The sequence below is a fragment of the Berghia stephanieae genome, chromosome 3 (assembly GCF_034508935.2).
Source record: "Berghia stephanieae isolate SIO BIC M18660-M18661 chromosome 3, UCSD_Bste_1.3, whole genome shotgun sequence".
NCBI lineage: Eukaryota > Metazoa > Mollusca > Gastropoda > Nudibranchia > Aeolidiidae > Berghia > Berghia stephanieae.
The window spans coordinates 90616845-90631250 of NC_088362.1; the positions used below are offsets into that span (position 1 = coordinate 90616845).

At 33.2% G+C, this 14406-nt stretch overlaps 1 protein-coding gene across 8 annotated transcripts in view; it reads right to left on the bottom strand.

The window, feature by feature from the left end:
* Positions 1 to 10171: 10171 nt before the first annotated feature.
* The window catches only part of LOC144968797 (X-linked retinitis pigmentosa GTPase regulator-like), a 36956-nt gene continuing 32721 nt past the window's right edge, over positions 10172 to 14406 (bottom strand). For all 8 annotated transcript variants that reach the window (XM_078907500.1, XM_078907496.1, XM_078907498.1 and 5 more), the window contains 4 exons: positions 14078 to 14176; positions 13429 to 13556; positions 11212 to 11577; positions 10172 to 10335 (listed from right to left, as the gene is read on the bottom strand). In XM_078907500.1, coding sequence (XP_078763626.1) covers positions 10312 to 10335; positions 11212 to 11577; positions 13429 to 13556; positions 14078 to 14176 — 617 coding nt within the window. In that variant the 3' untranslated portion in view covers positions 10172 to 10311. The remainder of the gene's footprint in view (positions 10336 to 11211; positions 11578 to 13428; positions 13557 to 14077; positions 14177 to 14406) is intronic.

Here is a 14406-nt window from a genome sequence, read left to right on the forward strand (position 1 = left end):
AAAGTTGGCTGCAACTCTCAATAGATCCATGACTAATGGAGTGATTGATGTGACCTCTATTACTCTCTTACTACACTTTTCCTGACTCTTTTTAACCAAGCTGCTCAGCAGCCTAGCTATAATAGTCAAACTCTTGCTCATCAGAAATTGAATGTTTTTCATAGCAGTGTCCTTAGATCTTGCGTAAATAGGCAGTATAGACCATACTTGAGGGTTAATTTGAGGGACTCTGAGATTGGGGGTATTTTTAGGACAAAGGTGTTTATCCAACACTTTTTAATTTTTTTCTCTGTTGACAGTAGCACACACACCATTATTAATTATCTTTGCCACCGATCCGTGAATGTCTTCACCAAATGATTCTGGTACCTTAAAAAACTGCTCCAGTTCTTTTATCTCATTATCCATTTCATCTTCATCCCCACTTTCTTCTAGATCTTCTTTTTTATCCTCGTATGCCATATCAATTTTGAGAATTTCTAACTCATCGAGGTCATAGTGTGCGTGTCTTCACCCACTTTCTCACTCTCATTTGGCTTTCGTTTCTTTGCCGACAACTTGCTGGGGTCATGATTGGTTATTAGCAGGGGTATCAATCAGGGCTGGCGAGTCGGAGTCGGAGTCGGTTGTTTGAGGGTGGAGTCGGAGTCGGAGTCGGTTTTAGAAGTCCCGACTCTGACTCCTTACCACTTTCAGACATTGCATTTTTATATCATTCAATGTGTAATATTTTAGATACTAGATATAGATAGTATGCGCTTGGCTAAGAAGCTCACAACATTGCCATCCGGAAGTATAACGGACCAACACACAAACTCTGTGTAACCATGAACGTTTATAGTCTAGTTAATACAGTTTAGTGAGAACAACTCACAAAGGCGGATGGCAAAAAGCAATAACAAAGGCTTGAATGACGTCATCTTCGAACTATCTATAGATAGTATCCAGGCCTATAGAATTAATGACTTTATAATATTTCAGGAAAGGGGAATATTATATTTATAATTCACTTTGAAAAATTAAAACTAAAACTATTAAAACTATTACTATTAATTAAAACTTTTTCAAAACTAAAATTCACAAATAGTAATCTTTTTTGTTTGTTTGTTTTCATGGGAAAAGGGGATGTGTTTTATCTTTTAAATTTGATGATCATTAATCAATATTAATGTGTTGTGTTTATTCGAAATGAGCTAATCAGTCTGTAGCCAAAAAATGATGAAGAGCTTGTACTTTTAATGATGCAATATCAAATATGAAGCAGCTTGTATTGTTATAATACATATACTGGGGAAAAGCTAAAAGTAGCTGCGAGTGTTGGTTGCATATTATTACCTATTCATACTATGCCTGAGGAGTCGGAGTCGGGAGTCGGAGTCGAAGTCGGTTTCAAGGCTGGAGTCGGAGTCGGTTTAAAAATAACCGACTCCGCCAGCCCTGGTATCAATGACTTTAAACCCTCTACAATTAATTGTCCCAATTCCGAATTTGAGGCGTGGCTTTTAGAGTGAGTTTCCCTGTTCACTAAATGTGATAACCCCTGATTATCTACCTCATCTTCCACTGTCTTTGTTTTGGACTCTGATTTCTTTTATGATATACTTTCCTGCCTTTTATACAGTCTCCACTTCCATCCCTCTTTTTCTCTCCCGCAGGAGAAGAAATTGGATTGTTTGTTTTTGTTTACACTCCCTCGGGAGATGTTATGTGAACTGTTTTAATTTTCTCCCCCAAAGTTTCCTATCCATAACTTCAACAGTATCTGACTCCATTGTTCAATGGAAGTAAGTGAAGAATAATCTTAAAAGTTTAAATCATTAAGAACCACTTTCACAATGCCAATAATAATAATGTACTTCGATGGGAAATAGTATGTAACAGATCCGATAATATGCAAAAATCCAATTAGAATAAGGGAAAACAAGACAATTGTTTGCATTGATTAATTAGACAAAACAATGTGCATCCTGCCTTCTTGACAGTCGAATGTGAACTGACAGTCACGACATGATTCTTCATTTGTAATCCAATTCGGAATTGTCTTTGAGCTATAGTAATGATATGTTTTTGTTTTTAAGGGTTTTACAGCGCTTGCAACACATTAAGTTCATATCAGCGCCAGAAAAAGGAAGAAAATGGGATATTAAAAACTTCTAGAATTACAATTAAATCACCCAAGAAAAAGTAAGACAAAGGAGAATTGGTTTAAATAGGAAACATGTAGATTCCAAGAGCACACTATCAAAATACTTAGTTTGAGATAACCTAACAGTCTCATCCAGACACAAGCACAGGTCTCTACTAAGAGGGATACACTCAAATGTTTACGAATCATATACAATAAGTAAACAAAACAATACAGCGCATAACAGAAAGATGATTTACAAGGAAAAAAATATCTCCCAAAACTCTTTAACTATACATTTGACTGTTTCCCTCCCAGATAGGGTATCCGGCCAGAGCCTGGACAAAACCAAGTAATTTCATTCCAACACAAGGACAGAAAGTTGGAAAACGGATATAGGGGGATAGAAGACACAGTAAGTGCCTCCCTGCCCACTGGGAGGTAAGGAACCCCACCCAGAAAAATGACCTTTCCACCGGTCAGAAAAACTCATCCAAAAATAATACAATTATTAAATAATCATACTAATTAAGAACAATAATAGAAGGTATGAAATATTTATTTAATGATGTACATATTTCTATATTTATATCAAACTAAAATTTAAATGGAGCTATGGTTTATACACATACGAAATCTGCAGCTGTAATGGCAATCGCATAATAAAAAGTCGAATGTCAAAATTCATTGCTTAAAATATGTCAATCAATGTGTCATGTGTTTTTATTTTGGTACAATTGGTCAATTGACTCAACGGATTGGTGTCTTGTGTTGTTCTTCTTCGTAGTCCTTCAGAGCCATTTATGGAGTCATAATATATTCCATTTCCTATAGGGTGAAATGAACAATAGCAGTTGTTTGCTACCTTTTGGATAAGGCGCTACTCTATTGCAAAATACTTTCCACCAGATCTAACAGACCCAGCTACCCAATCACTGCTGGGTGGACGAGGGGGTCAGAAAGAAAATGCTGATTGTCCCATTCTTTGTGAAGTAGGTGCTCTACAAAATGGGCAATCGAGACGATGTCACTATTTGTCTGTGTTTAACATAATTTATTTTCTATAAATGACAAATATTTATCAATTTTGGCAAAACAATAAAAGCTTTTATTCGTTTTTAATCTAATACTCGTGAAGACAAATTTATTAAGTAAATGAAGTTTCTTTTTGTTACTTATTATAAGTACCCATACAGGCACGCATACATCACACACACACACACACACACACACACAAATGCACACGATAGGTGAAATCATTTAGAAGAACAAATTGCTACAGATGACACAGTCAAACACCTCTACATGGTGAGAATTGAAGGTAACAACAATACAAATCTTCAATTGCTATATTAGCGCAATGGGTTGAGACAAATGATGATAAAAGATGTGAGCATACAAGCAGTTTAAAATTAGTCACAAAAGCAGCCTCATAATTTTAAACTCCATGCTAAATTCTCATATAATACAAATCAACATTGTATGTAGGTACATATCATCCTATAGATAGACACATTATCCTTATGTTATACAACATATTATCATTGAGTTAAAATATACTACTATTCATATTTACAGGAACAAAAAAGTCCAATTCACAGATATGTAACTAGGACCACATATTGTACATGACATAGATCACTCATACCTGTGCTAACCTACCAATTAAAAAAAAAAACTTGTATAATTTCCGAAATTTTGGCTCCAATTTCAAAAATTCATGAGCATCTCATTAAAGTCATTAAAACTCTGAAAATGTTCATACCAAACTACCGAATGTGAAGGATTTTAAAGTATTATTTAATCATTGTAAAGGAAAATTGTTGATTTTTTAAAGTTAACTGCAATTTTTATATAGAAATGACGAATTTTTTAATTTTTGACTTGGCAGGTCTGCCTGTACATATCTAAAATCGATTATTTTATTCAAATTGGTGTCACAAATTGGTAAGTCATAAATACAAAACTCAGTATTTTGGTTGCAGACTAACTTTAGCTCCTTAAATCTGAAATCGTATTTATCACAATAAAATCCGATGATCAACAAACAGGTCAAAGGCATTTTTGTACGTCAGTGTTGTAAAGCAAATGATTAATTTTATTGTAAGTTATCACAATTTTTTAAAAAAGGAACATCGCAATAAAAATATTAAGGCAAGTTACGATTAAACATTCATTTTACACAACCGTCATTTAAAACAAGTACAGTACATTATTTAAATAAATCATGGCTCAAGAGCTAAACAAAAAAAAAATATAAAAATAATAATAGTGGACTACGATTGAAATTACAGGTATCATGCAGCCTATTTCAAGCAAATTGTTCAAATTTTGAATAAAAGAATCCATGCCATATTAACTCTTAAGAATTCTCATATGACAGACATTTAACAAATTTTTGGTTTTCATTTCTCAATTAGCTGGAAACTGTATCCTAAAATCCTACTCATCTCTTGATATTGTATTGTTATTCTTATGCAAGACAAATTTAGTCAAAAGGGGTAAACAGTATACTAACAATATATCAATTTTGAGATATATAAAACTATGATAGGAAACTTTAAAATGATTACTTTTCGTCTAATGTCTAATATTCTTTTTGAGCCAATTTTAAATATTGTTTTATTTATCTATTTCTTATTTATTTATCAATTTTTGCGCTTTGTAATAGAATTTATTTATAACATATCTTTTTAAAAAATCCTTAATTCAAGAAATAAACGAAATATTTGATATTATATTATAATACCGTCTATTAATGTAAATTTTGAAGAAAATAAAAACGACTCGAACATGGATTATATACATGGGAAATGAATTGTGTAAAGGATTATTAACTGATGTATATCATGATAAAAAGACAAGTCACATCAAATATATTGTGTAGTGGTGAGCAAAATGGACGGATTTATGGTATATTTTTTGGAATAATAATAAGTGCAGAATTATTTCAATTAATGCAATGGAACCCACATAGGTAATTGCTTAAATTAACGTTACATCAAAGTCCCATCCAAAACCTTTTGGATTACACAAAAAAAAACCCTTATATCAAACTAAGTTTGTCACACAAGTCATCAGTCAAGAGATATTCTCATGTAATGACAGTCAATGGTCTCTTAATTGTCCAGTAGATAAATATGAACAAGATCCTTCATCAGATGATTTTGTCCCAAACAACCAAAAGCAAAAGAAACCATTGTTATACTGAAAAGATTTACCACCAGCAAACCAAAGTTGACTTTCCGTTTTGTGATCATTGCACAGACTAAGATGGGGTGAGGGGAATGTTTTGCCCATTGTTTAAGATCACTTTGTAATCTGAGAACACTGGTACATTTGTTTTGAACCCCTCCCCCCCAAAGGAAAAAGAAACACAAAAAAAAAACTTAGAACACGCACACACACACATGCTCGCACAATGGAGCATTTTGATTAAACTATGGGTAAATAATTTTTAGAATAAATTATTGATGCATGAATTTTAAAGAATAATATAAAAATTCAATTAAAAAGCGTAACTTCGACTTCAGACTATTTCAGTGGGTATCAAATGAGCTGGGACAATTTTCCTCTGATCCTACGTGTTGTGTTATTATTAGTGATGAGCATTCAATGTTAATATGGGTTTATATCACTATGGTGTAATATCTTTAAACATAGCAAAGGCACATTATTACCATAAATAACACATAACTTAACATAGATTTGTCTAAAATGACTACAGCTGCCATAGCAGCGTAACAGAAATGATCACACAGCTTGGATGGTCTCACTTCCAAGACAGATGGAAAGAACAACGCTTAACTCTCAAACAAAATGAGAGCCATCTTACCTGAACAACTACACTTACAACGAAATATATGCATTCAAAGAAAAACCCACTAAAACACCAATCTACAAACTCACTATCAAAGACTGGAATGCTCTTCTCGAATCATGTGTGAACACAACAGATTTAGAAACATTCAAACAAAGATTATCAAAATTCTTCAGCCTAAAACCAACAATGGCTGTCACACTCAACAACTCTCAGATACAAATACTTAGAATTGAGTCAACTTCGAGTAACATTCAGATTCAGATTCAGCTACCACTTCTATAATTCTGTGTTATTCACAATTATAAATAGGCAAGACTCAAATAACAACATGAACGATGATCAATCATAGTGGTTGGCTATAGTTATCATAGTACATATTAAAAAAAACATGCGTCTAGTTTATAATTATAAAATCATCTTTAGCATTTCATTTATCATGTTTGTTTTGTTTTGTTTTTAAGGGTTTTACGGCGCTTGCAACACATTTAGGTTATATCAGTGCCAATAAAATGGAAGAAAATGGGATCGTAAAAAGTTCTAGAATTACAATTAAAGCACCCAAGAGAAAGTAAGACAAAAGGGAACTGGGAAGAAATAGCGATCAGATGTAGATTCCAAGAGCACACCATCAATGTACTTAGTTTGAAATCACCTATAAGTCTCACCCAGACACAAGCACAAAATCCAACAAGGAGGAATACACTCTAACTCAAATGCTTACATTATAAATTCAAAACAACAAATATAATAATAATACATAACAGAGAGATGATTTACAAGGAAAAAAATATCTCCCAAAACAATAACTAGGCAGTTGACTGTTTCCCTCCCAGTCAGGACTCCGGCCAGGGCTAGGAAAAAATCAAGTAATCTCATTCCAAGACAAAGACAGAAAGCATGTTGGAAAACAGATATAGGGGGATAGAAGACACAATAAGTACATCCCTGCCCACTATGGGAGGTCATTTATCACGTTTTGCTGACAAAGGGAAAACCCGAAATGTCCACATTATCTGACTTTGTTAATCAAATTGAAGCTTCATTTCCATTCCATACTTGTATTAAACCTAATGCATACAAAACTTGTTGACATGAGACATATGACCAAAAGATGATTTGCAATGAAAAAATCTGTTCTCAATAAAAATGCATAATATGTCAACAGCGCCTTGCCCCAATAACATGTTGTCTTGATAGCCACGAGTACTCATATCATTTAGATAACAAGAGACCCCTATAGTTTTGTCCCACAATGCACTTCATGTGGGTTAATAATACTATTAATAGACGGCATTTGTATAGAACATTTTCAAAATTATATAATGCACAATGCGCTTTACATTGGTTGAAAAAAAATATGTATTCTCATGCCACAAACTCACCCCCCCCCCCTCCACACACACACACACACACACGCAGACCCATAATTGAATATTTACACATAGGGTTATAACCACAAAGTATTTCTCAGATTTAAAATAGGCAGACGTGAAAATGAAATGTTTTAGTTTCGATTTAAAAGAATTAATAGTTGGTTGTTCCCTGATGGTTTTAGGGATAGAATTTCGTATATGGGGTCCCATGACAGAAACTCAGAAAAAGATCGCCTGCCAAAACATCTGTATTTAAAAAGAGGAAATAAAAGTTTTATCAGATGATGAACTTAGTGATCTGGAAGGTATATAAGGATGTAATCGTTTTAAGTAGACACGGGCTTCATCATTTAAACATTAAAACAGATCATTGTTATTTTGTAATTTATTCTCTCTCTAATTGGTAGACAGTGCAGTTCATAGAGAATTGGGAGGGAGTGGGACATACAAGCTTTTCTTAAAATTAATCTGCAACTCTAAGGTATATAAGGATGTAATCATTTTAAGTAGACACGGGCTTCATCATTTAAACATTAAAAACATTTAATTGCAATTTTGTAATTTATTCTCTCTCTGATTGGTAGACAGTGCAGTTCATAGAGCATTGGGAGGGAGTGGGACATACAAGCTTTTCTAAAAATTAATATTGAGGCACTGTTCTGAATGACTTGAAGACGAGAGATTTTATCTTGACTTACACCTAAAAGAAGGGAAATGCAGTCATCAATATGTGATAAAATAAAAGTGGTAACAAGCTGACTGGCTACCTCAGCAATTAAATGGATTTTCTAAGTTTTTGCAGAGTCCCCTCCCATCTCATTTTTTAAAGTAACCATTAAAAGTGGAAGCCTTTATCTCATTAAAAATATTCATAAGTAAAAAACACAAACTATTTTTTATTAAAAACTACACACATAGCAATACAATTGTGTTATATGATGCGATTATTTTAATGAAAACAGGGAGAAAAAAAAAGTTGTCCAGAGTATGGAATTTGTTTGATCTATTGAGCTCATAAAGAATTAATAAAAAAAATGAATGAGAATCAATTAGCTCTCTATACATGAAGTTATGAATATTTTAATAAAAAGGATGTCTTAATGATGTACGTGTATGCAATAATATGAACATTCCTTTATTAGCTATGGCATTTACTGTGAGTGACTTTGTCTTTAACGAAATTTATATACCTCTGTTAGTACTAGAAGATAAACATTTTAAACATATTTCTCTTAAGGTCACAATGATTATCCATAACATTAATAATGATTTGCATTAGAGACAGATAAACTCATCTACATTGGTGACTCAGTTGAAGTCCATCAACTGCAAAAATGCCTTATTTCTCTTTTTACAACTGTCTCAGTTTATATTTCTGACCTGAGAGAGAGAGAGAGAGAGAGAGAGAGAGAGAGAGAGTGAGAGAGAGAGAGAGAGAGAGAGAGAGAGAGAGAGAGAGAGAGGAGGGGGAGGGTGGGGAAGAGGCCATAGGGAATTTTTCTCTGGATAATTTTAGGCAACTTATCTGAAAGGAGACTTCCGTTTACGTTTTGCGTTAGAAGTTAAACAATGCCTGTAGCACTTTAGGTCATATCAGTGTCTCGATCTCTCACAAAAAAGCATTATGGACCTCTTGTTGCTTTGCCTGTCAAGCTATTGTGAGAAATACTCACTAACTGGGCCTGACCTATTTGTGTGTTTGATATGTACTAAGGGTATCTGGGCCTGACCTATTTGTGTGTTTTAAATGTACTAAGGAAATAAATAGTCAACGGGACAAAACGCGGTAAATGGCAGGAAATATTCTGATTGGTTAATGCTTAGTTACAGGCGTAACATCAATTTTTCAACTAATACCCTCTGCACAAAAGATCCAAAACAGGGCCAGGGTAAAACCAAGAAGTAAAGGGATAGGTGAAATAAGGGGACCGATTTAACCTTACCAATAGTCAGTAGCCCTACCAACCTCCCAAAATAAAAAGACATGCATTAGTGCATATGAATAATCCCCAGCGAGTTGGAGATAAGAGTTGAATGGATCACCCGCACCAATCCACACATTGGAATAAATAAATTACCAAAATATAATACATTTGATATGATCCTGATCTATTAAAAATAATTATGGTACAATTCACAAATAAATATCGTGAGTTAGAGGAATTATTACTATCATCATTATTAAATTACCATTAGAAGTAGCAGGGGAAGCAACAGCAGCTATCGTTGTTGTTTGCAGCAGAAATGGCTGTCGTTGTCATCATATAAATGATAATGATAATAATAAAAATAATAATAATAATAATAATAAAATGTGAACTTCATTATTGCTCAGTGTAACTTTGACTTTCACATCCGTATTTTCCATAAAACAACTATACAAAATCACTACTTGTCTTGCATTCCAATCTTTCTTTCCTCGTCCTCACCGTCACGGATAGATTGGAAGCACCAACAATAAATGACTAAAATGTCAAAATCATGACATGAAACAGCATGAAAAAGAGATAAAATGTTAGATTATTAATGATCTAAGTATTAATTTGAATATGTTATGATGTCTGCAGCTGGCTAGTTTTCCATGTATGTCAAATAGCTTGAAATAACATAGATGCCTTAAAACTAACCCATCCACAAATTTGTTCTCTAACAAACTCTAATAAAATAAAGACTATTAATCGGCATTTCAGTTTGTTAGTATTTTGCTTTATCAGAGGAAGGTGGCAGGCAGATAATTTTCTGTATCAAAGTTATTGTGGCATTTTTATATGATTTAGTGTGTACTTAAAATTCAGATAGTCTTAACCTGACACCTTGAACTTCCAGGACAATTTTTTTCGCTTTCTTTTGTATTCTTTTTTTTTTTTCTTTTTTTTTTCAGCTGTTTCAAATCTTAATAATTAAAATTTTGTTTCATGAGAGCAGCATTATACACTTTGTTCAATGATGTCATCAATTCAACAATCAAAGTATGTTCCACTGTTGCAATCTCATAAGATGTTGCAAGTCCGAGACTGTGAAAATAAAAATGAAAAACATGAAATTGGTTTTAATGAATGGACGGACACAAATCTAAATGAAAATCAGAGTTAATAATCTATTATGGAATAAGTAAAAATCTTATTGCTAGAGAATGCTTGAGATGGAAACATCAATGGGGAAGCTACTTGACATGGAATATAGGATTAAACCACGTTTATTGGGTTATAAGTACAAGTTTTAATTTACGATAATCACAAGCTTGACGAAAATAGGGGTGTAAAAACTAATGTTTTAGTTAAATTCTACAACTACTGGTAGTAAAACTCCTCCTGCACACAATTTTCATGACTTTTTCCTTTCAATTAATCTACTAAGACCTTCATTGCTCTAAACAACTAGACTAGCTAACATTTCAGTCCATTTTTCTCTGATAAAAAAAAAAAAAGTAATGATCCTTAATCATCCCTTCCTCTTCAACCAGGCAATTAACTTGGATTTTTTTTTTTTACCGAAAACTTATTTAATCTTCCATTTTTAAAAATTTGCAAGCAAACTCACTGAAATCTTTGGATAGAAGTCCAACTCCAAGATTGTGGTATGCAATTAGAAATCACCAAACTAGGAAAGAATAAACTTCACACACCTAACCAGCTCCTACTTCATCTTCAAAATCGATTAAACTGTGACCAATGCATTTCTTCTCCATGACCACTATTGCTATCGCCTTCCACAATTTCAATTGATAATGTCACAAAGTGTCTACAATGTCATCATGGATTCAGAAAAAAAAGAACTGCACTGACCTCGTGGCCATAACGTTTTGTTCTAGAGATGAGAAAGATAAGATTTTTGCCAAAATAGTCTACTACATTGTAAAATAATCAATACATGCTTATATAAATACATACTTTTTTAGGAGGTGGCTTTTCTGTGTTTCCATTTTCATCTTTCTCTTTATCATCGCCTTTGCCTTTCTTCTTTTTATCTTTTTCTTTCTTGTCTTTGTCTTTTTTCTTCTTGTCTTCTTTCTCATTTTCTTCATGGTCTTCATCTTCCTTTTCATCTTCTTCATCACCTTTATCTTTATCTTTCTTTTTATCTTTCTTATCTATTTTCTTGTCTTTGGATTTTTTATCTTCATCCTCCTTATCCTTAGTCTCTACATCATCCTCCTTTTTATCTTCTTCCTCATCGTCATCTTTTCCTTTCTTCTTCTTCTTATCCTTGTCTTTGTCCTTCTTTTTATCTTTTTTATCTTTCTTCTTGTCTTTACCCTTGGGAAATAATAATGTCAGAAATCAGTATCAAAACTTGAATTCATAAATTAAAAAAAAACACCCAACACATCTGTGATTTGACACAATGATGTATTAAATCCCTCGACCCAAGCCCTACTTCTCAATGTTGTCCACTCTTCCTAGAGATTTTTGGTACTTTTCGAAAATTGAAAACAAATGTTTTCTGTTGTAAAATTATTTTTAAAAATTAGAATGTATATGGTTTTATTCAATTAATACTATCATGTAAAAATTAAAAAATGGCAGCTTTAATAATGCAGATAAATTTTTTACAGAAATGTGTAAATAATTATGAGATAAAAGTAACCACAGTCAAATCGTCATGTGTTATAAAATTCTCAACACGACACGTTTTCTAAAATAAGATTTCATCTGTTAACCTTTGGACCCAACAAAGAAAGAATTATCTGTTTATAAAGAAAAATGGCTCACCTTTCTTTAGAGCTATAGTCTGTCTATTTAGAATAACATATTGTTACGAGGGTGAGTCAAAAAATAATGGGACTTATTACTTTAAAACAAATTGAATCAATTACCATGCATCATACCTGAAATTATAGTTTGGCATTAGCCGAGTAGAATGCAACTTCTCAACATAGTCTCTGCCTCTCTCAATATCCACAGTCCACCTTTTTGTAAGGGCATGTATCCTGTCCTGTAAAATTGAGTTGACTGAACTTTGAGCCAATTTTTCAATACTGTCTTGGCTTTTTCATCTTCAAAGCAATGTCCCCTCATTGCCTTCTTCAGTGGACCAAAAAGATGTCGGTCCAAAAGTATCAAGTCTGGTTAAGTAGGAGGGTGAGGAGAGCGTTGCCCATCAAAAATGATGCGAGTACCTCCCTTTTCCTAACACTTGTGTGTGTGGAAGGACATTTTCATGGAGAGACATGTCGACAATACTCGTTCCATCTCCAAATTTGGTCTAACTCGACTAATTCTTGCTTTCAGTCGCATCAAGGACTATTTGTACCTGCTATTTCATCAAGAGAAGTTCTTCTATCACATCTGATCAATGCTTCAGTCTTTATTTGATTCACTGAGTTGATACTGCTTGGACGGCGACCATCATGAGATAAAGACATGGTTGAGGAGGTGTCAGATTAGGTGGCGGATGGTAACTCAGTTTCTTTTAAATGGCGAGATACACGTACAGCCCAACTAAAAACACTGCCTCTACAAAATGCCTGAGTTTTATCAAATTTCCCAGGGTGTTTAAAAATGTTACTCGAGGTTCCTTCTTCAAAACCAAGAAATTCAATGATAGCTTTCTGTTGCTGACAGACATCCATGGGGGCAGCCATTTTGAATTGCCATACTTTGTCAAATGACAGAATTAAAATTTTCAACTTTTAGTTTAAAGAGTACATGTGTAAGTTCAATTGAGCCAAATATGATGTCACATGAAAAAGAAATGAACTCAGTAGGAGATTTGTCCCATTACTTTTTGACTCACCCTCGTAGATTGGAGAAATCCATACCAACAATATCAATATTAGTAGTTAGCGGAGTTTGTGCAAACCAAAATGGTTGGCATTACCAGAAAGGAGTTCTATCACACTACGTCCAACAAGGACCCATCTTGTAAAGCGCTTTGTAATGGCAAACTTATAAAAGACGTTTTAAACAGACTGTAAAATTCAGTAAACGAAGTGAATAAAACTTTAGTTCACAATGTCACTGCTTTGAATCAAAATTGAAACATTACAACTTTTGTTTTTTTAAAATGTTTTCATTAAAAAACCTCCATTCAATAAGCTAGATGCATCAAAAAGAGCAATGAAAATAAAAAAGTAAACTTTAAAATAAAAAGCCTAACTATCTTACCTTCTTTTTGCTGTCCTCCTTTTCCTCCTTCTCCTCCTCCTCCTCATCATCATCCTTTTTCTCTTTCACGTCTTCCTCTTCTTCCTCTTCCTTGTCTTTCTTTTTCTTTTTATCCTTGTCCTTCTTATCTGCAAAGGAACAATTGTATAATAAATAATTTAATTTTTATTACAAACTAGAATGATAAGCATTCTGATCTGAGCTATGATTGACCTTTTCAAGCTATCAAAATGAAGAATAACTCCAAAGCCAAGAGCCTCACAACTTTAAAAAGAATGGCTTATTATTTTAACAATATTTGGAAGTGTATGACCATGTGTATGTATGGAGCAATACAGAACTTAAGATAAATAGTATAAGCCTTTAAAGCCATTATCATTAAGCTTAAGTTAAAATCTCCTGTTCAATATCGTGAACTGTGAACTGTTTGATTTCCCCTATAAACGACACTTATCCATTGCAGAGTACTTTCTAGATGTAATATTAAAGCTTACAACTCAATTGCTGCTGAGTTGACAGGGCTGGAGACTAGAAAAAAAAAGTTGATGCGATTCTTTATGAAACAACGATCCTTTCATATAAATTGGGTACTTAATTCATTTACTATCATGCACTAAATTTTTTCTTTCTTTCATTTCTAAAGACAAACCTTTCTTGCTTTTCTTTTCATCCTCCTTGTCGCTGACAATTTCTTCATCCATTTTTGATTCTTTCTCGGATTCCTCTTTTTCCTCTTCTTTATCTTTATCTATGAAAGACACAACAGATCTTTAACAAATAGAATTATACTCCATCCTTTATTATATAAGCTATAAAAACATCTTTACCTTTTAATAATATTTTTTTCTAAAAGAAAGAAAATTAAGGTTTGTTACCTAATTTTGACATTTCCAAAAAATGTAGAGAATGGTAGGAATTTATCTATGTTGTATTTATATGTATATATGTGACCCTCCGCCTCGAAACAGTATTAAGTCG